At 38.8% G+C, this 26936-nt stretch overlaps 2 protein-coding genes across 7 annotated transcripts in view; both read left to right on the top strand.

Annotated features, from left to right (window-relative positions):
• Positions 1-548: 548 nt before the first annotated feature.
• On the top strand, positions 549-12861 carry LOC128695409 (18S rRNA aminocarboxypropyltransferase). 3 transcript variants are annotated; one of them, XM_070095586.1, is made up of 8 exons: positions 549-830; positions 1496-1592; positions 3537-3727; positions 5617-5726; positions 8372-8539; positions 9665-9878; positions 11087-11260; positions 12182-12861. In XM_070095586.1, exons 3-8 carry the CDS (start codon positions 3538-3540, stop codon positions 12259-12261), a joined length of 936 nt encoding a protein of 311 aa, XP_069951687.1. In that variant the 5' UTR covers positions 549-830; positions 1496-1592; position 3537; the 3' UTR covers positions 12262-12861. The 3 variants fall into 3 exon arrangements, with proteins under 3 accessions (XP_069951687.1, XP_069951686.1, XP_053641959.2); XM_070095585.1 differs by lacking the exon at positions 549-830 and having other exon boundaries at positions 1579-1710; XM_053785984.2 differs by lacking the exons at positions 549-830; positions 1496-1592 and adding an exon at positions 1992-2248.
• A 5388-nt stretch (positions 12862-18249) lies between these two features.
• Positions 18250-26936, top strand: part of LOC128695407 (uncharacterized) — a 44024-nt gene continuing 35337 nt past the window's right edge. For 2 of the 4 annotated variants that reach the window (XM_070095584.1, XM_070095583.1), the window contains exon 1: positions 18250-18464. The gene's annotated coding sequence lies outside the window, so the exon portion shown is untranslated. The remainder of the gene's footprint in view (positions 18465-26936) is intronic. The other 2 variants (XR_011393368.1, XM_070095582.1) reach the window with 1 other exon arrangement.

Genomic DNA, 26936 nt, shown 5'->3' with positions numbered 1-26936 from the left:
AATTGTCTTTTAACACAAAGTAATGCTGAGGGACTGATCACCTCAGTCACAACTACACCACTTTTATTGTGTACGAATGGTATATAATACCAACAAGATGAGATTAAGACACATCCCAGATGTTGCACATGTGTCTTAATCTCACCACTTTTATTGTTTTTTTTTTTTGTGTGTACTTCCCATGCATCTTTTGTTTACATTCCATCCCCTCAAGGGAGGTTCCTTGATGCTGGTGAGGGGCTCTTGATCTAGGGAATTGGATCTGTGCTCCAGTTCCCTAAATTAAGCCTGAATACTTTCCACAACCCCACCACAGGTGCTGCATAATCCTACAGGTTTAGCACTTCCTCCTTGCCTATAATAATAATAATAATAATGTTTACATTCCATGCATCTTTGTTAACATTCCTTGCGTCTTTGTTTACGCTCCATGCATCTTTGTTTACATTACATATATGTTTACATTCCATGCATCTTTGTTTACGTTCCATGCATTTTTGTTTATTGTAGATGAATGGTTCAGAGAACCGACATGTTGATAAACATGTTGGTTCTCTGAACCATTCATCTACAATCCTGTCAGACACTGCAACTTCTTGGAATCTTAATACTTGGGAATTCTTCGCTTGCCTAACCCTTGGGCACAACCTACTTCCACATTGAACAAATGTGACACCACCTACCTCTGCTAACCTCTCCTGCCTACGGTTTATAAGCTCCTTCGCCGCCCATATGCCGTATTCTATTCAAGATTGATGGACTTACCACATCGACTCAAGGTTGAGGGACTGATTACCTCATTCTCCTCCTGTTCTTCAAGATTCTCCTTGGTATAGACTGATGAAGCCACTGTGTGGCGAAACGTTCCTCAATAAAGATACCCAAGAGTTGCACATGTGTCTAATTTATCATCTTTGTTTACGTTCCATGCATCTTTGTTTACGTTCCATGCATCTTTGTTTACATTCCATGCATCTTTGTTTACGTTCCATGCATCTTTGTTTACGTTCCATGCATCTTTGTTTACGTTCCATGCATCTTTGTTTACGTTCCATGCATCTTTGTTTACGTTCCATGCATCTTTGTTTACGTTCCATGCATCTTTGTTTACATTTCATGCATCTTTGTTTACGTTCCATGCATCTTTGTTTACGTTCCATGCATCTTTGTTTACGTTCCATGCATCTTTGTTTACATTCCATGCATCTTTGTTTACATTCCGTTTTTATATCTGTGCATTGATGGTGTATTGTAATGTTTTATATTATATTTTAATAGTATATTTAATGCTTTTAGTATATTTCAATGTTTTTATAGTGTTTCAATGTTTTTTAAGTATACTTTAATATTTTTTAGTATATTTAATGTTTTTTATAGAATAGTTTAGTGTTTTTATAATATACTTTATCTTTAATTTCTTATTGAATATTTCAATGTTTTTATAGTATATTTCATTTTTTTGTATTTATATTGTATTCAGTATAATCATTTGCAGGGTAATGCTGTCTCTGGTAATTGGGAAACAATTTTGATCCGAGGAAAGGAAGAGTAGCTCCAATCCCTGGGATCAAGAGACTTCCAGCAACATCAAGGTAACTTCTCCCTGGAATTTCTTGTGGTAAATAGAGAACACGTGCGACCTTAATGGTAAATTTTAGCCGTGTAAACACCACCAGCTGACTGACACCAGCTGAGAGGACGGTCACTCAGGTGGGACTTTTAAGTATATATTGGTACAGGTACACATAAATACACCTACAAAAATTATCATACATAATAACAGATGTGGAAATTACCCCCCCCCCCCCAAAAAAAAAAATAGGTCTGACAAAGTGACTTATTTCCAATGTTAAATTATCAATTTTATTTCAACAAAGTATGGCTTACACGTAATTCAGAAAATAAGGTGTAGGTATGTAAGTAAATTTAATTTATTTAGGCACAATCAACACCATGCCTAACCCTTCTAGGGTAGGGTAGGTGCCTGAGCCCGAGCTTACAGCTCACAAGACTGTCATTCCCATTAGCCCCCTTGGGGCGGGGATGACAGACCAGAGGCCTAGCTTGTGGCTAGGCCTGGGGACAGTTGGTCCCAAAGATGAGGAGGTACTTGTGCCTCCTCCCATGGGAGACTTCGGTCTCAGACACTCCCTAAAGAGGGAGCCAAGGCCGGGCCACCACTTGGAAAAGGCCCGGGCCGGGAGAATACCGGCGAATCTTTAATAATAATAATAATATTTAGGCACAGGTACACATAAGTATAATTATCATACATAGGTATCTACACATGTTACTATGTATGGTAATTTGTGTTTATCTGTTGGTGTGTACCTGTACCTAAATAAACTTAGTTTATACTTAAATAAACTAAGTTTATTTAGGTACAGATACACATAAGTGCAATTATCATCATTGTAACATATGTGTAAATTACCCACCACAAAAAGAAAAAAAAGATAATCAGATGTTGTATTAATGTCTTATTCATCACCTTACTGTTGCTCTAAACCATTATTATATAAACTTGTAAAGCCATTGGTTGTAAAATTATTTGTAATTTTCCTGAATAATGGTTATTATAGTTTGTTAGATTTAAATGTGATTATTACATAGGTTATTATGGCTGCAGTTGACTCATACTTCAACATGAAGAACACATTAATATCCAAAAAAATCACACAAACTCTCAGTGTATATACAATGAGATACACACATATTGCTATATATATATTGATACACTTATCTGATATACACAATATACCTCAGTGTATATTCATATTCTTCCTCAGTGTATATACACAGATATACACTTACTAGTGTAGGTGACAAGTAAAAAATCCATAATAAAGTTAAAGTATGGCTAAAGTTAAGGATTATAACAAAAATTTTTAGGTTAGGTTAGTTTAAATTAGATTAGGATAGGTTAGTTTAAGTTAGATTAGATTATGTCCAACTTTCATCAGTCAGTTGCAGTATGTAGGTTCTGTGCAGTTCGTACTGGTATAATAAAACTATACTTCAGTTTCTTTGTTCTAATACTTTACCTTACCTACACTGTGCTTTTATTTTTTTTTTTTACCTGGATATCATGAGATTCCCATTCTTCTACCCACAGTGAAGCTCCCTATTCCCACCACCCACAGTGAAGCTCCCTATTCCCACCACCCACAGTGAAGCTCCCTATTCCCACCACCCACAGTGAAGCTCCCTATTCCCACCACCCACAGTGAAGCTCCCTATTCCCACCACCCACAGTGAAGCTCCCTATTCCCACCACCCACAGATAGACCCCCACTATCATCCACCCACAATAAGAGTCATTTCATCCTCCACCCACAGTAAAGTTCATTTCATCCTCCACCCACAATAATGACCATAACCTCCACCCACAACACCACAAATATGATCCTCATCCACCCATAATAAGGTTCATATCACCCTCCACCCATTGCCTTCGATTAGAACCAATTGTTATTTTTATGTTTACCATTGATATAGTTGTTGAAAATAAAAATTAAATTTTTATGTGTTTCCAGGATGAATCGACATGGTGGTCGACAGATGCGAAAGAGCGGAAGAGGAAAAGCTCACGCTGGAAAAGGGAGTCAAGGAAGCTGTCAGCAGCAAATGGGGCGACGGGAAAGATTTGAAGCAAATGCTGATTCGGCAGCAGCGAGTTTTAGTGAGGTACTGGAAGATGAAGCTCTGCAAAAACTTGAAATTAAAGGTATCATTAAAAAAAAAAGCTATTTATGTTATTTATGTCTTCAAGAAGGCACTGGACAGGCACCTAAAGTCAGTACCTGACCAACAAGGCTGTGGTACGTACGTCAGTTTGCATGTGGCCAGCAGTAACAGCCTTGTTGATCAGACCCTGATTCCACCATGAGGCCTGGTCTCAGACCAAGCCATAGGGGCGTTGACCCCCGAAATTCTCTCCAGGTAAACCAGGTAATGTATTGGGATGAGTATCACATTATAAGCAGACACAAAATTATCATCTTTTGTTCAGTTTCTGGCCATGCTGGTGTTCAAAGCAGTGAACTCGAAGACTTCATGTGCATTCTGCAATTCAGTAACTTTCGTTCCATCTTCTGTACTGTGCTCTTATTTTTTTTAGATTTTTAGCAACATCATTATTCTGAATTGGTGACCAAGCTGTTTTAATTGAGCCTGTCCTGCAATGAACCTTCACAGCTACTGGTTGTGGGAAATTACTCCTAAAGCCTGCATATTAGTCACACCAGACTCGCATGTTCATCTTATAATCTGCAAAAATTGTCAGGTTCTGATAAGTACAATATTTTTATTAATTTATTGTCCCTCACAGAGAGTACATGCACTTCATTTTTGACCTCTTAAATACCCAGATACACAGTGAAGCTTCTAAATAATGGATTAATAGTAGGAAGGGGTGTACATTATTTATCAGTTGTCACTAGATTCTGAATTATAAAATTAATTTTTCACGATCATAACATAAACTGACAAGTTCTGAATCAACAGACTTGGTACACTGATTACAGGACACTAAGAATACAGGTATTGTAATCTGTAGCACTATAATAGTAAATTTTGTAGACAGTAAGCTGCCATGGGCAGCCTATGGCTCAAGGAACAATGAAAACAGACAGGTCCTGAATGAAAACACTGGCCCATACGAGACAGATGTTGAAATTGCTGGATTTGGTTCATTAATTTGGAAGACAACTAGGCACTATCTCTGCAGACAAAATCCAGAATTACAGACTTTTTTTCCATGTTGTCTGATGATTCCAACGTTTATCCAGCCATTTTTTTTTTTTTTTGTAATTTCCAGAATCCGTTAAATGGGGTTTTGTTAACTAGAGGTTTTACTCACCTAAATGTGGTTGCAGGGGTTGAGACACAGCTCCTGGCTGGTCTCTGACAGTCCCTCCTTAAATACAGATTCTATCTTTTGTTTTGAGAATGTGACTCTTTCTTTATGCCCTTGTGGTTCACCCTCAACACTTCTTCTTTCCTTCCTGCTGCTGTCTCACTCTTGCCATTCAACGCTAATTGATCCACATACAGAAATTATGGCTACTACACTTTTAGAGAAACATTAATGGTAATGAGGTAGTAGGTTGGTAGACAGCAACCACCCAGGGAGGTACTACCGTCCTGGCAAGTGAGTGTACAACGAAAGCCTGTATTTGTTTTACATGATGGTAGGATTGCTGGTGTCTTTTTTCTGTCTCATAAACATGCAAGATTTCAGGTACGTCTTGCTACTTCTTCTTACACTTAGGTCACACTACACATAGATGTACAAGCTTATATATATACACACTCCTCTGGCTTTTCTTCTATTTTCTTTCTAGTTCTTGTTCTTGTTTATTTCCTCTTATCTCCATGGGAAAGTGGAACAGAATTCTTCCTCCGTAAGCCATGCGTGTTGTAAGAGGCGACTAAAATGCCGGGAGCAAGGGGCTAGTAACCCCTTCTCCTGTACAAATTACTAAATTTAAAAAGAAAAACTTAAGTTTTTCTTTTTGGGTCACCCTGCTTTGGTGGGATACGGCCGGTTTGTTAAAAAAAAAAAAAATTATGGTAATGTACAGTACAGTATCTGTAAATATGATATGTTTACAGATGAAAGTGATGAATGTGAGTTCAGCAAGACCACCCATTTAAATAGCAAACAAGTAGAAGAAAATATAGAAGATGAAGAGGATGATGACGAGAACAACAGTGATTGTGAGGTCAGTGTTTATTATAATGTTACAAACTTTATATAATTCATTTTACTTTTAGAGAATCCCTCTTAGTATATAATACTGTAAACTTAGATTTTTACTTCTATTCAAAATTTTAATCCCCCCCCCCCAAAAAAAAAAAAAAAAAAAAAAAAATCAAATATTATGTTGTATAAAATATCATATGTACATGTATTTCAGATTCCAAAAGATGCTGCTGTATATTCTGAATGAAACTGATTTTGGTTCAGAATAAATTTGGGAAGGAGGGACAAGCAGAATTTGTAACATAATCAGTGACAGGGAATCTAAACATATAATTGCTCAAGATAAGATGAAGCTTATTCTGTATGGTGGAATGTACCTGGAGTTTACCTGGAGAGAGTTTCGGGGGTCAACGCCCCCGCGGCCCGGTCTGTGACCAGGCCTCCTGGTGGATCAGCACCTGATCAACCAGGCTGTTGCTGCTGGCTGCACGCAAACCAACGTACGAGCCACAGCCCGGCTGATCAGGAACTGACTTTAGGTGCTTGTCCAGTGCCAGCTTGAAGACTGCCAGGGGTCTGTTGGTAATCCCCCTTATGTGTGCTGGGAGGCAGTTGAACAGTCTCGGGCCCCTGACACTTATTGTATGGTCTCTTAACGTGCTAGTGACACCCCTGCTTTTCATTGGGGGGATGGTGCATCGTCTGCCAAGTCTTTTGCTTTCGTAGTGAGTGATTTTCGTGTGCAAGTTCGGTACTAGTCCCTCTAGGATTTTCCAGGTGTATATAATCATGTATCTCTCCCTCCTGCGTTCCAGGGAATACAGGTTTAGAAACCTCAAGCGCTCCCAGTAATTGAGGTGTTTTATCTCCGTTATGCGCACCGTGAAAGTTCTCTGTACATTTTCTAGGTCGGCAATTTCACCTGCCTTGAAAGGTGCTGTTAGAGTGCAGCAATATTCCAGCCTAGATAGAACAAGTGACCTGAAGAGTGTCATCATGGGCTTGGCCTCCCTAGTTTTGAAGGTTCTCATTATCCATCCTGTCATTTTTCTAGCAGATGCGATTGATACAATGTTATGGTCCTTGAAGGTGAGATCCTCCGACATAATCACTCCCAGGTCTTTGACGTTGGTGTTTCGCTCTATTTTGTGGCCAGAATTTGTTTTGTACTCTGATGAAGATTTAATTTCCTCATGTTTACCATATCTGAGTAATTGAAATTTCTCATCGTTGAACTTCATATTGTTTTCTGCAGCCCACTGAAAGATTTGGTTGATGTCCGCCTGGAGCCTTGCAGTGTCTGCAATGGAAGACACTGTCATGCAGATTCGGGTGTCATCTGCAAAGGAAGACACGGTGCTGTGGCTGACATCCTTGTCTATGTCGGATATGAGGATGAGGAACAAGATGGGAGCTAGTACTGTGCCTTGTGGAACAGAGCTTTTCACCGTAGCTGCCTCGGACTTTACTCTGTTGACGACTACTCTCTGTGTTCTGTTAGTGAGGAAATTATAGATCCATCGACCGACTTTTCCTGTTATTCCTTTAGCGCGCATTTTGTGCGCTATTACGCCATGGTCACACTTGTCGAAGGCTTTTGCAAAGTCTGTATATATTACATCTGCATTCTTTTTGTCTTCTAGTGCATTTAGGACCTTGTCGTAGTGATCCAGTAGGTATGAAGTATGGCATGCATTGTTTACCTGGAGAGAGTTCCGGGGGTCAACGCCCCCACGGCCTGGTCTGTGACCAGGCCTCATGGTGGATCAGAGCCTGATCAACCAGGCTGTTGCTGCTGGCTGCATGCAATCCAGCATACGAGCCACAGCCTGGCTGGTCAGGTACCGACTTTAGGTGCTTGTCCAGTGCCTGCTTGAAGACAGCCAGGGGTCTATTGGTAATCCCCCTTATGTATGCTGGGAGGCAGTTGAACAGTCTTGGGCCCCTGACACTTATTGTATGGTCTCTTAACGTGCTAGTGACACCCCTGCTTTTCATTGTGGGGATGTTGCATCGTCTGCCGAGTCTTTTGCTTTCGTAGTGAGTGAGGGCAGTGGTTTTAAAGAGCATAAGAGAGAGAGCATATTGATGTCATGAGGAAGGTAATCTTTTCCAAGGAGTTAGTGGGAGAATGAGCTATTGGAGCAGGAAGAGGGTGAGCTCAGGAGGAGAACTCAAGGTTTTAAATTTAAGAAAATGGAAGTGAGTGCAATTTTTTCATTTAATTTCTACATTTTTTACTTTGATCTTGTCAAATGTCACTTTGCCTTCTTTCAAGAATTTTTTAAGTATGGAATCCTTTATGTCTCATCCATCTTGCATCCTCTTGTTTTCTAATGCTAAAATTCTCACTCTTTTTTTTGCCTCTTTTTTTTTTTATCTCTCACATGCCTTTATCATTCAGGACTTGTTGTTCTTAGCTTTCTTTATGTTGAATCTAACTCTTCTTACCACATACCAGTGTTTGTTAAAGCTGTATCTGTATTATATACAGTGGTATCATATATGCACAGATATATTTCTAACCTTCACTTACCTTACATAAGTAAGCATTTGTACATTTCCCTGTTAGGCATATTTATGTATAAATTCTTACACACATATAAACTGTAATGCATGTATGCATATATAGCTCTTTACTACTTCATAGATATGATTATTCAGTCCAGGTACGAAATGTGTAATATAAATTACCCTGTGGCCATGTGGGACCTGCAACATTGTGACCCAAAGAAGTGCTCTGGAAGGAAACTGGCTCGTCATGCCATGGTTAAACTCCTCAGACTTGGCCAGAGATTTAGCGGGCTAGTTCTTACTCCAGTTGGAAAGAAAGTAAGATATAGTTTGTTTTCATGTCAGTCACCTGTAGTGTAAGAATTGAATATTTTTAAGCATGGCGCTCACTAAACATATGCTCTTTCAATTATTCATATAAGTGTATACTGTAATTAAATTTTTCTACATTGGAACTTTAATCTACCTTTACCTCACCTATAGTCTGTGTACCTGGCAATCTGCAACACAGATTGTCTAAAACCAATCAACTCAATAAAAAATCTGCCATTAGAATAATCAGTCTTTGTGAATAAGGACAACACCTCACATCCTTCCACAACTGAATCTTCTTAAATTCATTCTTCTTTCCTTGGATCCTGCATTTATTTCTACTTAATTACAAAATATACAATAATCAGAAAGCCCATAGGATGTACAGCATTTTAGACAATGCAGATACCTGTGTGCATAGTTTATATACGTAACATTCATTACAAATATTAACTCTCAGCTGTAACAATTCCTGGAGAGCTGCAACAGATCACACAGATTTTCCTTAGAATGTAATTCCAGGATATGAAATGTGATGTGATATAATTTGAATTGAGAATAGGTTTAAATATACATATAAAAAAAATTTTTGTCTGAAATACTGAACATAATATGGGCTTTTTTAATACATTATAATGCCTACATTATCCCTTACCCATGTACATAAAATTTTTTTTTGCAAATAAATAATTTAGTTCTTAACCTGTAAACGGTCCAAGCAGATCTATGTTCACATGTGTAGTGCTACAAAAGTAGATCCAAGTTTTTTTTACACATTTTCAAATATAACAAAAAAAAAAAGTAGATCAAAGTTTTTTTACACATTTTCAGATGTAGAAAAACAAAAAGAAGATCTACTTTTTTTACATACTTTCAAATGTTGAAAAAACGTATATATACGTTTGGACCATTTACGGGTTAATAATGAATTACTCTACTGTAAATAGCATTCCATCCAAATGACCTAGTTTTTAGACTATTCAGTCTACTTCAGGCCCCATGGTAGTTATGTAATGAAACCTTTGCAACAGAAACTGAACAAATGAAATAACCACTAATCCACTAATTTGTCTTGTAAGTTCAGAGCAGAGTAGCAAAAAAAAGGCTTCTATCACTGATAACTTTTTGCAGTGTATCTCACCAGAGGATGCAAGTATTCTCCTGCAACATGGCATTGCTGTAGTGGATTGCTCATGGGCAAGGTTGTCAGAGACTCCCTTCAACAGGATGAAAGCAGCTCATCCAAGGCTCTTGCCTTATCTTGTGGCATGTAATCCAATTAACTATGGCCGGCCATGCAAGTTATCATGTGTAGAGGCTATTGCGGCCACTATGTATATTTGTGGTAAGAGTTCCTAGAATTGTTTATTTTTAACAAGTCCGCCATCTCCCTCCGAGGCAGGGTGACCCAAAAAGAAAGAAAATCCCCAAAAAGAAAATACTTTCATCATCATTCAACACTTTCACCTCACTCACACATAATCACTGTTTTTGCAGAGGTGCTCAGAACACAACAGTTTAGAAGCATATACGTATAAAGATACACAACATATCCCTCCAAACCGATAGTATCTCGAACCCCTCCTTTAGAGTGCAGGCAATGTATTTCCCATTTCCAGGACTCGAGTCCGGCTATATAAAAATAACCGGTTTCCCTGAATCCCTTCACTAAATATTACCCTACTCACACTCCAACAGATTGTCAGATCCCAAATACCATTCGTCTCCATTCACTCCTATCGAACATGCTCATGCAAGCCTGCTGGAAGTCCAAGCCCCTAGCCCACAAAACCTCCCTTACCCCTTCCAACCTTTTCGAGGACGACCCCTACCCCGCCTTCCTTTCCCTACAGATTTATACGCTCTCCATATCATTCTACTTTGATCCATTCTCTCTAAATAATTACACCCACCAAGACAGCCTGGAACAGTAGACCATCTAGACAAGACCAAGCTGCCACCCAACATGGCCACCAAGGTGAGGTTGTTTATGTAGTCACTTAATAAATTAATAATTAATGCCTAGTATGTATGTGTAGAGAGGTACAGTGACAGTTAAAAGAACATTCACTAAATATTGTTGCAGCCTCAGAAAAATGGTAATTAGTTTAAGTGCATAAATTTAAAAAAAAGTTCCTGCAAGTCGCATTCTAAATGTAGTGATAAAACTGCATGTAATACGAATACAGTGGACCCCTGGTTAACGATATTTTTTCACTCCAGAAGTATGTTCAGGTGCCAGTACTGACCGAATTTATTCCCATAAGGAATATTGTGAAGTAGATTAGTCCATTTCAGACCCCCAAACATACACGTACAAACGCACTTACATAAATACACTTACATAATTGGTCGCATTCGGAGGTGATCGTTATGCGGGGGTCCACTGTATAGTGTTTAGGAATATATATGGCTGAATCAAGTAAAGCCATCAATCTGTATTTTATATTTTCTAAACTGGTGTTAATTGATTATAAGATTGCTAAGACTGTCATATGAACTAACTGTTGATTATGAAACAGAACAGTAACACTCAAATGTTTTATGTTACAGGGGAAAAGAAAGGTGCCGAGTTATATTTGAGCAAGTTTAAATGGGGTAAAACTTTTATAAAAATCAATGCAGAGCTTCTGGACAAGTATAGTGCATGTAGTACCAGTACAGATGTTGTCCAGGTGCAAAATGCATACCTTGAGGAACTGAAGGAAGAATCACTGAGAATAAAAGGTGAGAAAACATTTAATATTCAGTCTCTCTTATCTCGGATTCACTTCAGCGTTCTTGCTTTTGTCTTTCTCCTAAATGATATCTTTATACTAAATAATATCTTTTTCCTAAATGATATCTATTATTAATTTTAATTATTCTTATATATATATTTCTTTCTTTCAACACACCGGCCATATCCCACCGAGGCGGGGTGGCCCAAAAGGAAAAACAAAAGTTTCTCCTTTTACATTTAGTAATATATACAGGAGAAGGGGTTACTAGCCCCTTGCCCCCGGCATTTTAGTTGCCTCTTACAACATGCATGGCTTATGGAGAAAGAATTCTGTTCCACTTCCACTTCTTAATAATTGTTGCCTACTTAATTTTTCTTTCTGCACTTTTAAATTTTCATTGTTGTGTTGATCTGATACACGTAATCCCACTTCATTTAACTAAATTATAAAAAGCCAAAATCACGTCATCTAAATTGTCTTCTGTTGTATTACAGTACCCTCAGTCTTTTACACATATTGCATGAATTCACACAAATATTATCTCTCTCTCTTACATATACAGTACAGTAGTATATATTTAGGAATTATGGAACCGTATATTACATATTCTCCATGGGGGAACGGAACAGAATTCTTCCTCCATAAGCCATGCATGTCGTAAGAGGCGACTGAAATGCTGGGAGCAAGGGGCCAGTAACCCCTTCTCCTGTGTGCATATTAAAGTTATGAAGAGAAACTTTCATTTTTTCTTTTTGGGCCACCCTGCCTCGGTGGGATACGGCTAGTTTGTTGAAAGAATATTACATATTGTTTTGCCTTGGTGATTTAATTTCTATCTTACAACTTCTGATTCATATCACTTAATTTTAACCTGTATACCCAGTAGCTACTAACTGAGTTTCTTTTACCTGGTATGTATTTGCAGACGATATTGATTTACCACCATCAGAATCGGATTCAGATGAAGAGGATGAGCAAGACAAAGATGAAGGTCTAAGAAACTAAGGAAGAAGGCAAGTGTAAAGATCAAGATTGCAGCTAGACAAAGGAGTGGATAAAGGAAGACAAGGTTGAAAGTCATCATTATTGATGAAGGCAATTGTAAGCATCAGAATCAAAGTGAAAGTGGTTGAGGAAGGCGAGAGTGGGAGTTCAAGTCATTAACCCTTAAACTGTCCAAACGTAGATCTACGTTGACATGTTTAGCACTCCGAACATAGATCTACATTTTTTTTACATGCTTTCAAATGGAGAAAATAAAGGTCGGAGCACTACGCACGGGAACATAGATCTACGTTTGGACAGTTTAAGGGTTAAGGAACAAGGCATATGTAAACATATGAGTCAGAATCAATTAAGTACATGAAAAAAATGAGGATGGGAATCCAAGTCACTGGGAAGGAGGCAAGTGTTTATAAATAGGATCTTATTCCCAGCTATGGCTTGAGTTAGACGTCCATATGTGTTATGACTTGCTGTCATGTTAAAAACAAAGAAGTTCTTCAGTATTAGTACATTTTGTTGAAATTCATGTTATAAAATTTATGTAAAGTTTATGCATAAGCATGACTGCAGCATTTCTTGGTTAATAAATAAATTTTATGTTTTCTATTTTTTTACACCTTACCAATGAATCTCACTGACATTACAACTCTGATAATTCTCATTTGTACTTTAAAATAGTGAAATTACATTTAGCTTTTATTATAAATTTTGAACACAACAAAGCATATAGAAATGAATTAAAATTTATAGTTCTTCTTTAGCTCTGTATGTTTTGCTTTCTTGTGAATATAATAATACCCTTTCTTATAGTGTTTTCTGAACTACCCAGGGAGGTAATTTTGTCCTATCTTGTAAATGTGAAATGCAACTCTGTTAATTGTTTTACGCTGGCAGAATTGATCGTCTTTTCTTTTTGTCTGATAAACATGCAAGATGAAAGGGAAATCTTACACCTACTACTTACCCATTATATACTTCAGGAGTAAGAATGCAACTGTAAGTGTCTGTGTATTCACTGAATTTGTTTCTAAATTTCTTAACACTTTTGCCTTTGTATTGTTCTCTTCTTATTCAAAGGGTGAGTGAGTTAGAATCCTTCCTCCATAAGCAATGCGTGTTGTAGAAGGCGACAAAATTAAGTTTGTTGAGTATACCCAGTAAAGTGTATGGTAGAATAATTAATGAAAGCGGTAAGCATAGACAGAAAGTAGGATTGCAAAAAAACATAAAGGATTTGTGAAGGGTTTTTGATGTATGTATAAACCAGGTATTTACATTAGCCTCTATGCAAAAGCAAATGTCCCATCCTTGAATGATCATCATGATCCTCATTGCCTCCGCTATTTTATCTGCTCTAACGACCTTCACGATCCTTCTACATACAGGATAGTAACTAATGTTAGCAGAAGTCCATCATTTGTTCGCTGCCCCTGTTTACTCTGCTCCTTTTCTTTTTGTCTTCAGTTTCTCTTGTCTTCTCTTCAGTTGCCCCTTCTCTGTTCATCTAGCATCTGACTTTTCACTTTCCCCTTGAAAAGTTCTGACAGTTCATGTTTGTTCTTCCCCACGGCTGTGCATGAAAGCCTAAATCCCTACAGTTGCTTCTTGCTCTATTTTTCTTAATCACTTCCGATCTCAGTCTCATGCTGTTGTAGTGTACACTGATGGTTCTAAATCCTCTGATGGTGTTGGGTTTGCAGCAGTGTTCCCTGACAGTGTGGTGCAAGGTCACTTATTAGACTTGGCAAGCATTTTTACAGCTGAATTGTATGCCATTCTCATTGCAGTTATCCATATTGCATCCATGCCTACTTCAAAGTTTGTAATTGTCTCAGACTCTTCTAGTGCTTTGCAAGCTATTAAAAAATTTGATTCACCTCACCCCCTAGTTCTTCGTATACAACTTTGGTTATGCCGCATACTAGCAACATTAAAGAAATCATTTTCTGTTGGGTCCCTGGTCATGTTGATGTTCAGGGTAATGAGCAGGCAGACTCTGCTGTGGAAACTGCAGTACATGACCTACCAGTTTCATAAAGCCAGAAACCCAAAACCAAGTTTGGGTTTCTGGCCTTCTTCTTGTCATCAATACCAAGGTTGGAAGACAACACTCTCCCGTCTTCGCATCGGACACACTTGTCTAACTCATGGGTATCTCGTGGAAAGGCATCCTGTTTCATTGTGAGAATTGTCTAGTTCCTGTTTCAATTTCCCATATTCTATTGGACTGTCTTGTCTATCAACGAGCACACAGAATTTTCTCGTGATGTCACTGCTCTAATGCCCTCACTTTATTTTCTCTCCTTGCTGGCAGACCCACTTTTGACACAGACTCCCTCTTTGACTTTTTGACAGCAACTGATTTATTACACAAACTTTGATAATACTTCCGTTAGCACTCCTCACAGCCCCTCCTAACTTTACCTTTATTGTCATCTCACCCTTATTTATCCGTAGATCCACATCAATTCCTACCCTGCAGCGCTGTATGACCCTGGTAGGTTTAGCGCTTCCTTTTGATTGTAATAATAAGAATTTACATTAGATGAGATAAGATACTTTATTTCAGCATGATACAGTATTTGTAGAGAGGTGAATGACAGGGGTGTATGCAGTAAGCCCCTTAATATGCAGAGTATTTAGGGCAAACTTAAGTTTAATAAGGTAATGACAGATTGAGTTGTACTTAGTCTCTTAGGTGGTTATAAATATAAAATTAGAAGTTACAATGATTACAAGAGACTTGAATATCTTGAAGAATATAAGTGAACAATGCTTATGGAATTAGAAAAGGCACATGAAAAGGTGGCAATTGTTTCAAATGTATGAAATTGGTAGTAAACTATTTAACAAGTTGTTATGAAGATAGGCTCAGGTTGCTGTACAGAGGGGAGGAGGGAAGGGATTTCTCCAGTAAAAAGAAGCCTTAGACAGGGATGCATAATGCCACCATGGATGTTTAACATATTAGTAGATGGGGTTGTAAAAGAAGCGAATGCTAGGGTGTTGGGAAAAGGTATGGGATTAATAGATGACGAATTTGATACAAAGTGGGAGCTATCACAGTTGCTCTTTGATGATGATGATGACAGTTTTTTTGGGAGATTCTGAAGAGACGTTGCAGAGGTTGGTGAATGAATTTGAGGGGGTATGTAAAAGAAGAAAATTAAAAGCAAACATAGGAAAGAGCAAGGTGATTAGTGTAACAAAATATCTTTGTAATGAAAGATTTGATATAATGGAGGGAGTGTGGCAGAAGTAAGTATGAATATTCAGATATTTAGGAGTGAATATGTCAGCAGATGGGCCTGTGAAAGATGACGTGAGACAAGGAACTTTATTTAAGGAGGCAGAGGGGAATGTACAAGATTATAGTGTGAAGCAAGGACTTTTGATGTTGCAGTGTAAAGGATCCTGGAGGTAGAAGAGATATCACGGTTGGGAGAATTGTATAGTATGAATATTATGTCGATAATTAGGATTATGAAGATTAGAAGACGATGTGGGGTTATCAAAACTATAATTCAGATGGCAGAAGAGTTGTGAAGGTGTTTTGGGCATTGAGAGAGGATGGAGCAGAATAAGATAGCTAAGAGGGTATATAAATGAGGGGTGGAAGGAAGGAAGAGTAGGGGTTGTCCCAGGAAAGAGTGGAGGGTTAAGGTTTTGAGAGTGCTAAGGGTTTGAACATCCAACAGGCTTCCGTGAGGCTTTAAATTGGAATGACATAAAGGAATTTAGGGGAAATTGGTTAGATGGACTTTAGTATTGAAGGTGAGAAATACAACGCCTGCACTCTATAGAAGGGAAGATGGGTGTTACAGTTCGGAAGGTCATCTGAACTCTTGTCATTACACTTCTGGCAAGACAGCAATTGAGGGAATGACAGTGACTGTCTCCTTTTTTTGGGTCACCTTTCCTCAGTGGGATACGTCTGATGTGTTTATTCACCTAGTTGTGGTTGCATGGGTCGAGTCATAGCTCCTGGCCCCTGTGTGTGTGTGTGTGTATATAATATATATATATATGAACATAAGAAAGAAGGAACACTGCAACAGGCTTACTGACCCATGCAGAGCAGTTCCATGTCCCCTCCCCCCGGATTAGCCCAATGACCCACTTAGTCTGGTCACCTCCACTCAAGGAAGGAGCACGGCACCAGACCCAGCAACACAAGCTAGTCAGGTTCAACTCACACCCACCCACACCCACTCATGTGTTTATCTAACCTATTTTTAAAACTACACAACGTTTTAGCCTCAATAACTGTACTCGGGAGTTTGTTCCACTCATCCACAACTCTATTACCAAACCAGTGCTTTCCTATAGCCTTCCTGAATCTGAATTTTTCCAACTTGAAACCATTGCTGCGAGTCCTGTCTTGGCTGGAAATTTTCAGCACGCTGTTTACATCCCCTTTAGGGGTCGGCCTAGGAAAGGTTGGAGGGAGGGGGTAAAGGAGGTGTGCGAAGGGCTTGGACTTCCAGCAGGCATGCGTGAGCGTGTTTGATAGGAGTGAATGGAGACAAATGGTTTTTAATACTTGACGTGTTGTTGGAGTGTGAGCAAAGTAACATTTATGAAGGTGTTCAGGGAAACCGGCAGGCCGGACTGAGTCCTGGAGATGGGAAGTACAGTGCCTGCACTCTGAAGGAGGGGTGTTAATGTTGCAGTTTAAAAACTGTAGTGTAAAGCACCCTTCTGGCAAGACAGTGATGGAGTGAATGATGGTGAAAGTTTTTCTTTTTCAGGCCACACTGCCTTGGTGGGAATCGGCCAGTGTGTTAATAATAATAATAATTATTTATTCCTGTTTTACCTGACCAGCCGGGCTGTGGCTCATACGTTGGACTGCATGCAGCTAGCCGTAACAGCCTGGTTGATCAGGCTCTGATACACCATGAGGCCTGGTCACAGACCGGGCCGCGGGAGCGTTGACCCCCAGAACTCTCTCCAGGTAATCTCCAGGTAATACACCTCGATCATATCCCCCCTAATTCTACGCCTTTCGAGAGAGTGCAGATTCAGGGCCCTTAGTCTATCCTCATAGGGAAGATTTCTGATACATGGGATCAGCTTTGTCATCTTCCTCTGTACGTTTTCCAGAGCATTTATATCCATTCTGTAATACGGTGACCAGAACTGAGCAGCATAGTTAATGAGGCCTAACCAAAGATATATAGAGTTGAAGAACAACCTGAGGACTTCTATTATTTACACTTCTAGATATGAAGCCAAGAATTCTGTTAGCTTCATTGCGAACATTAATGCACTGTTGTCTTAGTTTTAGATTACTGCTAACCAGAACTCCTAAATCCTTTTCGCAATCAGTAGTATTAAGATTTACATTATTTAGTTTATATGTTGCATGGTTATTTAACTGTCCAACATTTAGAACTTTGCATTTGTCTATATTAAACTGCATCTGCCACTTCTCCGACTATTGCATCAGTCTATTCAAATCATCCTGGAGTGCTCGAGTGTCCACATTAAAATGAATTGGACGGCCTATTTTGGTGTCATCAGTAGATTTGCTTATGTCGCTATTTATTCCCTCATCTATGTCGTTTATGTAAATTGTGAACAACAACGGGCCTAACACTGACCCCTGAGGAACACCGCTTGTGACGTGCTCCCATTCTGATTTCTCCCCATTTATGCAAACTCTCTGCTGCCTATTTGTCAGCCATGCCTCTACCCAGGAAAAAATTTCTCCTATTCCGTGTGCCTTAAGTTTTTTCTCCAATAGCCTCTGATGTATTAGTAATTACTTGCGAATTCAGTATTAATATTCGTATTATTAAAATCATAATATAGTATATATTCTGGTTACATTTTAGCCTAACCAAAATACTAAACAGCTGCAAGAATACGAGATGATCAAGTGCAAGGAAAATATTTATCGCAAAAATGTGTTATAAGTGTTTGGTGTAGGAATATAACAGGGCAGAGGTAGGAATATAATAGTGAGGTGAGGTGCGGGGGTTCCACTGACCGAGTAGTGTATCTTAAGATCAGTGTAGAGGCAGCCAGCCAGGGAGGTGGAGACACATAACACCTCCTCCTGGCATGCCACCTTCATCAGTTTAATGTACATTATTGACTGCTCGTGTACAGTAGTAAGAAGCAAGCTACAAGAATTACTGGATTAATTAAAACTTAAGAGGTTGTAACTAGTACCAGGGAACTTCAAAGTTCTGAAGGTGAGATATTTTTAAATAGTTAATTAATTCATGTTTAAATTATCAATATGGGATAAAGACTTTAGTTTTATTTAAAATTATATTAAAATGGCTTATGTACAACATTAGAAGTATTAATGTATTGTATAACAAAGGCAAATGACCGATAGTCTTCCCATTTTTGAGGAAAAACAATCACCACCAATACAATATTAATGAGTAAATAATACCTGGCTATATACACTTTAATATATTATTAACAGCTATAAAATGCAATAAGTTTTGCCTAGGAAGATCCTTGCTCGTATTATTTTTTAACGAGTTAATGCTAAAATATCCGGGAATCCTTTAGTAATATTGTTTGTACTCCCTCAGTTTCTCATTACAGCAACAAATAAAAAATTATACATCATCTCGTATCTTCCTTCCTCATGGGGTCAGAGTTCAGTCAAACATTATATCTCTTGTTACATAATCATAGGAGTCATAGTTATTGAAAAACAACGAACTAGCCACTGTAATGAAGAATATGAGTCGGAGTTTAAATGTAGAATAACATCAGTATAATTAAAATATAGTAAGGTCACTTTAATTCGTCCATGTGCTCAACCCTCATCTGATCTCAAAGCTTCGTTCGGCTCTGTATATTTTGCAACATTTTTGTATTGCATTTGACAGTACAATCAGCATTGTTAATATTGGAATATACTGTTATGAACACATAGAAAGTTGAGAGTTGTTTTAATGTTTATATTCAAATAACACATGCCATGTATACTTATTAAGGAATAGTGACATTTTTACAGACGTACAAAATATATACCTGTCTGACACACTGGTAGTCGATAGACAATGAATTATAAACTGTCTTGCATTTTACAGGCGGCGGCATCAAGACCCCTCTAGGGGGGATGCCTTGATGTTGGTGAAGGTCCCTTGATTCAAGGAAATGGACTTATCCTCTTCTTCCTTGGATCGAATATGAATATCTTATACTCCCCCACTCGTTATATAACCTCTACCGGTTTAGCGTTTCCCTCTTCCCCATTGAAATTAAAAAAAAACAACAACAAAAAAAAAAATAAGAACCTGCCTTCCATGACTTTGGCAGTTAGACTTCCATAGGTTCATTACACCAGGAGAGGAATTTCCTGTTTAAGTGTTGTGCATTGTGATGTCACGAGCTTTGCATGTTGTTGCTGCCTGATACTATCAGTTGCACATGTTGGGAGATGATCAAACTTTTTTAGTAGTTTTAATAACTTTCTAGATTAGTATTGGAATGTACATAATATACATTCATCATGCATATACATGAAACGTTATTAAAACAGCCTAAGTGTAGAATACATAATTCATGTATGATAATTGTTGCAAATTGTAAATGCACTCAAACATGTATTTGTGTTTAATTTAACATTTTTGTGATAATAATTATTAATTGTATTCAATACTAGTTTGCATAAAATCACATAAATTACTCCCACGAAGTGTGTTAAGGCGAGTGTGTTGAGATGAATGAAGAGGTGTGACCTTGTGTGAGTGTCATGGCCAGGGTCGGCCATTAACCGCCTCGTCAGCTTGGTATTTTCATTGCGTTGAAATCCCTAAGGAGTGGAGGAGATTCCCCTACCCCTCCCCTTAATTCCCTGCACCTCCCACCCACTTGTTGCCCCGCCCCTTACCTCCCTGCACATCCCCCTACATCCTTGCACATCCCCTACTTCCCTGTACCTCCCCCTACTTCCCTGCACCTTCCCCTACTTCCCTGCACCTTCCCCTACTTCCCTGCACCTTCCCCTACTTCCCTGCACCTTCCCCTACTTCCCTGCACCTCCCCTTACTTCCCTGCACCTTCCCCTACTTCCCTTCCCCTTCCACTACTTCCCTGCACCTTCCCCTACTTCCCTGCACCCCCTTACTTCCCTGCACCTCCCCCTACTTCCCTGCACCTTCCCCTCCTACTTCCCTGCCTTTTTCCCTCCCCTACTTCCCTGCACCTCCCCTTACTTCCCTGCACCTCCTCCTACTTCCTTGCACCTCCACTACTTCCCTGCACTTCCCCCTACTTTCCTGCACCTTCCCCTCCCCTACTTCCCTGCACCTCCCCTACTTCCTTGCACCTTTCCCTACTTCCCTGCACCTCCCCCTACTGCCCAGTACCTCCCGGGAAGGTGGTGACCGTCGTACCAGTCTGTAGCACACACGCTACACATAATATTCTTGTATTTCCATAAAATCTTGATTATATATTCATTTAAAGATGGTCTTATAAGGCATGGCTGTAGCGAAGCCTAGATTTAGCAAATACATGGAAATGAGTAGGACCGGTTTAGAATGAATTACTAGGCCTGCGGTAGTGATTCTGTTAGGCTCTGTTTGCGCGTTTTAATTTCGAAATAATGTGAAGATTTTCCGGTGTAATGAATGTTAAGGTCCTTTAAGTAGCTACTGTGGACTTCTTTGTTTATGTTCCGTCTACACTATGAAGAAAATATCTGAGAACATGGACACATTGTGTTGAGAACAGAGAGCAACACACATGTACTATAATATTACTACAAGGGGTTGCGGTAGTAATTTACAGCACTACTACTACACATGTAAATTTCAGCTGTTTTTGCATACATATTCTCTCTCTCTCTCTCTCTCTCTCTCTCTCTCTCTCTCTCTCTCTCCCTCCCTCTTCACACACACACACGTACACATACACATACACACTCTCACTCTCACAGCAACTCGAGGAAGAGGTCATGTGGAACAGTCAATATCTTGAGGTGCATGTTTGAGGAAGACTCGTGAGTGTGATTACCACTCATGCTGGTCTTGCTGGTTCCATCTAACACTACCTGGATGCCTGGAGTATACCTGGAGAGGGTTTCGGGGGTCAACGCCCCCGGTGCCCGGTCTTTGACCAGGCCTCATGGTGGATCAGGGCCTGATCAGCCAGGCTGTTACTGTTGGCCGCACGCTGCGCTCAACCCTTGCATATAATTCTTCTCTTGGTAATATTGGTCTGTGTATCCCATTAGCTATTTCAGCGCTGGTAATGTAAAGTGAATCAGTGTTGTATATTATGGGCGATGGAACAGTATTAATGTCTGTATGTAGTCTTGCAACATTAGTGTAGATTAAGTTGGGTTTGTTCGTTTTATGAGGGTTGTGGAGGTTATTTGAATTAGACAAATTGTTGTGTTCGAACATGGCTGATAGTGAGTATATTGTAATGTAGGGAGGGGTGGAACTTTAGGAATCTGCAGTGACAACAGTCATGGAAGAAAATTACAGTCCAGACAACCACAGGAATCTCTGGGCCGAGACCATGGGAAGACAATCTTCACTGCATCGCTGAATAGCGCATATGGGATTAGCGCGTGTTTTTTTTTTTTTTTTTTTTTGTGGATATAATAGCAAAAGGCTTCCCTCTCAGTAGTTTTCCACACTGCCAGCTGCGCTCCACGCACTCTTCACACTCCACATTTGTTACTCTTGGGTTAGCCTTGGTTTAAGAATTATAAACAACACGAGCGTCATTACGGCTGCACTGTATCTACAATCATCAACAATACGAGCGTCATTACGGCTGCAATGTATCTACAATCAACAATACGAGCGTCATTACGGCTGCAATGTATCTACAATCATCAACAACACGAGCGTCATTACGGCTGCAATGTATCTACAATCATCAACAATACGAGCGTCATTACGGCTGCAATGTATCTACAATCAACAATACGAGCGTCATTACGGCTACAATGTATCAACAATCATCAACAATACGAGCGTCATTACGGCTACAATGTATCTACAATCAACAATACGAGCGTCATTACGGCTACAATGTATCTACAATCATCAACAATACGAGCGTCATTACGGCTGCAATGTATCTACAATCATCAACAATACGAGCGTCATTACGGCTGCAATGTATCTACAATCATCAACAATACGAGCGTCATTACGGCTACAATGTATCTACAATCATCAACAATACGAGCGTCATTACGGCTGCAATGTATCTACAATCATCAACAATACGAGCGTCATTACGGCTACAATGTATCTACAATCATCAACAATACGAGCGTCATTACGGCTGCAATGTATCTACAATCATCAACAACACGAGCGTCATTACGGCTGCAATGTATCTACAATCATCAACAATACGAGCGTCATTACGGCTACAATGTATCTACAATCATCAACAATACGAGCGTCATTACGGCTGCAATGTATCTACAATCATCAACAATACGAGCGTCATTACGGCTGCAATGTATCTACAATCATCAACAATACGAGCGTCATTACGGCTACAATGTATCAACAACTTAAACATTTATTCATTAAACATTAGTGATTTATACACAGTCAGCTTGTAATAAGTATGACACACATCTTCATGTAGCACAGTGGGGTTGCAAGTGGTCAAGTGGGAGGAGTTAAAAACAAAAACTGGGTCACTTGCAACATGCTGCCAGGCAACACCAGCTGGTACTCAAGAATATACATTATCAAATGAGTGTCTCAAGGAAGGTGCTGTCATTCCGGTGTATGACTTGCTACAAGAAATTATACCTATCATCTCTTTCCTTGGATCAGACCGGATTACCTCCCATTCCGCAGGCGCTGCTGCTAATAATAATAATAATAATGTGCAAACCATCTTATGTTTCTCCATATTGGCCACATTCTCCACACGATCGGCCACGGGTTTAGCGCTTTAATATAAAATGATGGTCACTTTTCATTGTGTTACGCTAGTTAAATCGGGATGGTATTTCAGTGTTACGTGACCATTCAAACACACACACACACACGCAGGGCCAAGAGCTGTGAATCGACTCCTTAAACCATATTCGAGTACACGCGCGAGGGCCAATAGCTGTGAATCCATCCCTGCAACCAAATATAGGTGAGTACACACACACGGGGACCAAGAGCTGTGAATCGACGCCTGCAACCACATATAGATGAGTACACGCACACGTGCGCGCGGGGCCAAGAGCTGTGAATCGACCCTTGCAGCCACATATAGGCGAGTACACACACATGATATAATCTTACAACAATCTTTAGATTTTACTAATGTAATCGCATTTATCTAATATTACTACCCCCATTACCTTTACTCTGGACGTGTTATAATAATATCAGATTTTAAATCGTCAAGTATTTTAAATTTAAGAGTCTAAAGAAAAGTAACAGATTTATGACTTAAATTCTTCATGAATTAATATTATGGCTGAAAATGTTACTTCACTCATCGATGGTATTAATAAGGAATTTAAAAATCATGAATCTGTTAAATTTCTGTAACTAACAAATTTAAAATATTTAACGACTTAAAATCAAATAGAACCATTGTTATAACACGTCCAGACGAAGGCAGAGAGTTATTAATCTTTCTTAAATAAATGTGACATATATATATATATATATATATATATATATATATATATATATATATATATATATATATATATATATATATATATATATATATATATATATATATATATATATATATATATATATATATATATATAATATATATATATATATATATATATATATATATATATATATATATATATATATATATATATATATATATATATATATATATATATATATATATATATATATATATATATATATATATATATATATATATATATATATATATATATATATATATATATATATATATATATATATATATACATATATATTGTGAGCGAGAACCACATGACGCCTTAACCCACAGGACCACCCAAGCACATGTATGTAAGTTATGGAAAGGCGGATACAATTCTTTTACTTAAGTGGAGAGAGTTGCCACAATTGCTATCACAACGATGTACTACCTGGTGGTTTTTACCTGCTGTTTCCCTTTATCACTGGACACCTGTTCTTAGTTGTCACAGCGTGTCACGTCCGTCCTTTGTGTGTGGTGAGTGTGCAAATCCAGCCGAAAAGAATGTGTACAGTATCGGGCATAGCCAGAAGCAAAGGCAAGGCTCATGATAACACCTATACCTGTTCGCCAAGCAATAGATACATAGGAATTATTCGACTAATCACAGAACTGGTAGGGATCGAACCCATGGCAGGAGAGTCTTAAAAATCATAGGCCAGTACGTTAACCAATATGATTTATCTAATATGATTTATCTAGTTAGGTATATTTCTACACACCATTATGCGACCGTTGTGGGGTCGTATCCAATGGGAGATGCCTCAAAGAAGGACCACAAAGGAAATAAGCCACACCTGGGCTTTTTTTTTCGGGGGGGGGGGGGTTGCTCTGAATCATTAACCCTCGCCTTTATAACTACCTAGACAGTATCATCAATGAGACTGCTTCGTAAACTAGGGATTAAAGTAAACATATATATATATACCCTGGTGACGGTGATGGACTCTTAATCTAAGAAATTTTTAGCTACCTTACCCTAGTATTAAACCTGATTACTTCACATTCCCCAGGCGCTGTAGGATCCCTACGGATTAGGCGCTTCCTCCTCCCCCCAAATGTGTGTGTGTGTGTATATATATATATATATATATATATATATATATATATATATATATATATATATATATATATATATATATATATATATATATATATATATATATATATATATTAAGATTAATATTATGAGATTAACAAGTTAAGGAAGCCTAGAGAACAAATGGATTTGTCAGTTAAAAATAGGAGAGGAGAGTTATTAAATGGAGAGTTAGAGGTATTGGGAAGATGGAGGGAATATTTTGAGGAATTGTTAAATGTTGATGAAGATAGGGAAGCTGTGATTTCGTGTATTGTCGCAAGGAGGAATAACATCTTGTAGGAGTGAGAAAGAGCCAGTTGTGAGTGTGGGGGAAGTTCGTGAGGCAGTAGGTAAAATGAAAGGGGGTAAGGCAGCCGGGATTGATGGGATAAAGATAGAAATGTTAAAAGCAGGTGGGGATATAGTTTTGGAGTGGTTGGTGCAATTATTTAATAAATGTATGGAAGAGGGTAAGGTACCTAGGGATTGGCAGAGAGCATGCATAGTTCCTTTGTATAAAGGCAAAGGGAACAAAAGAGAGTGCAAAAATTATAGGGGGATAAGTCTGTTGAGTATACCTGGTAAAGTGTATGGTAGAGTTATTGTTGAAAGAATTAAGAGTAAGACGGAGAATAGGATAGCAGATGAACAAGGAGGCTTTAGGAAAGGTAGGGGGTGTGTGGACCAGGTGTTTACAGTGAAACATATAAGTGAACAGTATTTAGATAAGGCTAAAGAGGTCTTTGTGGCATTTATGTATTTGGAAAAGGCGTATGACAGGGTGGATAGGGAGGCAATGTGGCAGATGTTGCAGGTGTATGGTGTAGGAGGTAAGTTACTGAAAGCAGTGAAGAGTTTTTACGAGGATAGTGAGGCTCAAGTTAGAGTATGTAGGAAAGAGGGAAATTATTTCCCAGTAAAAGTAGGCCTTAGACAAGGATGTGTGATGTCACCGTGGTTGTTTAATATATTTATAGATGGGGTTGTAAGAGAAGTAAATGCGAGGGTCTTGGCAAGAGGCGTGGAGTTAAAAGATAAAGAATCACACATAAGGTGGGAGTTGTCACAGTTGCTCTTTGCTGATGACACTGTGCTCTTGGGAGATTCTGAAGAGAAATTGCAGAGATTGGTGGATGAATTTGGTAGGGTGTGCAAAATTAAAAGTGAATACAGGAAAGAGTAAGGTTATGAGGATAAAAAGATTAGGTGATGAAAGATTGGATATCAGATTGGAGGGAGAGAGTATGGAGGAGGTGAATGTATTCAGATATTTGGGAGTGGACGTGTCAGCGGATGGGTCTATGAAAGATGAGGTGAATCATAGAATTGATGAGGGGAAAAGGGTGAGTGGTGCACTTAGGAGTCTGTGGAGACAAAGAACTTATCTTCATTGTAGAATAATAAGAAAATATTATAACCTTTATATTATAATAAAGTAAAAGGACCCCAATGGAAATAAGTCACTCTGTCTGACTTTTTTGGGTTATCCTAGGTTCTCTACACATATGCTGCTATGTATGATAATTCTATGTAACTGTATTTGTGTATACCTGAATAAACTTACTTACTTACTTGTCCTTGGAGGCAAAGAGGGGAATGTATGAGAGTATAGTTTTACCAACGCTCTTATATGGTTGTGAAGCATGGGTGATGAATGTTGCAGCGAGGAGAAGGCTGGAGGCAGTGGAGATGTCATGTCTGAGGGCAATGTGTGGTGTGAATATAATGCAGAGAATTCGTAGTTTGGAAGTTAGGAGGAGGTGCGGGATTACCAAAACTGTTGTCCAGAGGGCTGAGGAAGGGTTGTTGAGGTGGTTCGGACATGTAGAGAATGGAGCGAAACAGAGTGACTTCAAGAGTGTATCAGTCTGTAGTGGAAGGAAGGCGGGGTAGGGGTCGGCCTAGGAAAGGTTGGAGGGAGGGG

Source organism: Cherax quadricarinatus, chromosome 50 (assembly GCF_038502225.1).
Source record: "Cherax quadricarinatus isolate ZL_2023a chromosome 50, ASM3850222v1, whole genome shotgun sequence".
NCBI lineage: Eukaryota > Metazoa > Arthropoda > Malacostraca > Decapoda > Parastacidae > Cherax > Cherax quadricarinatus.
The sequence above is the reverse complement of the archived record's forward strand: the minus strand, read 5'-3'. Positions and strand labels throughout refer to the sequence as shown.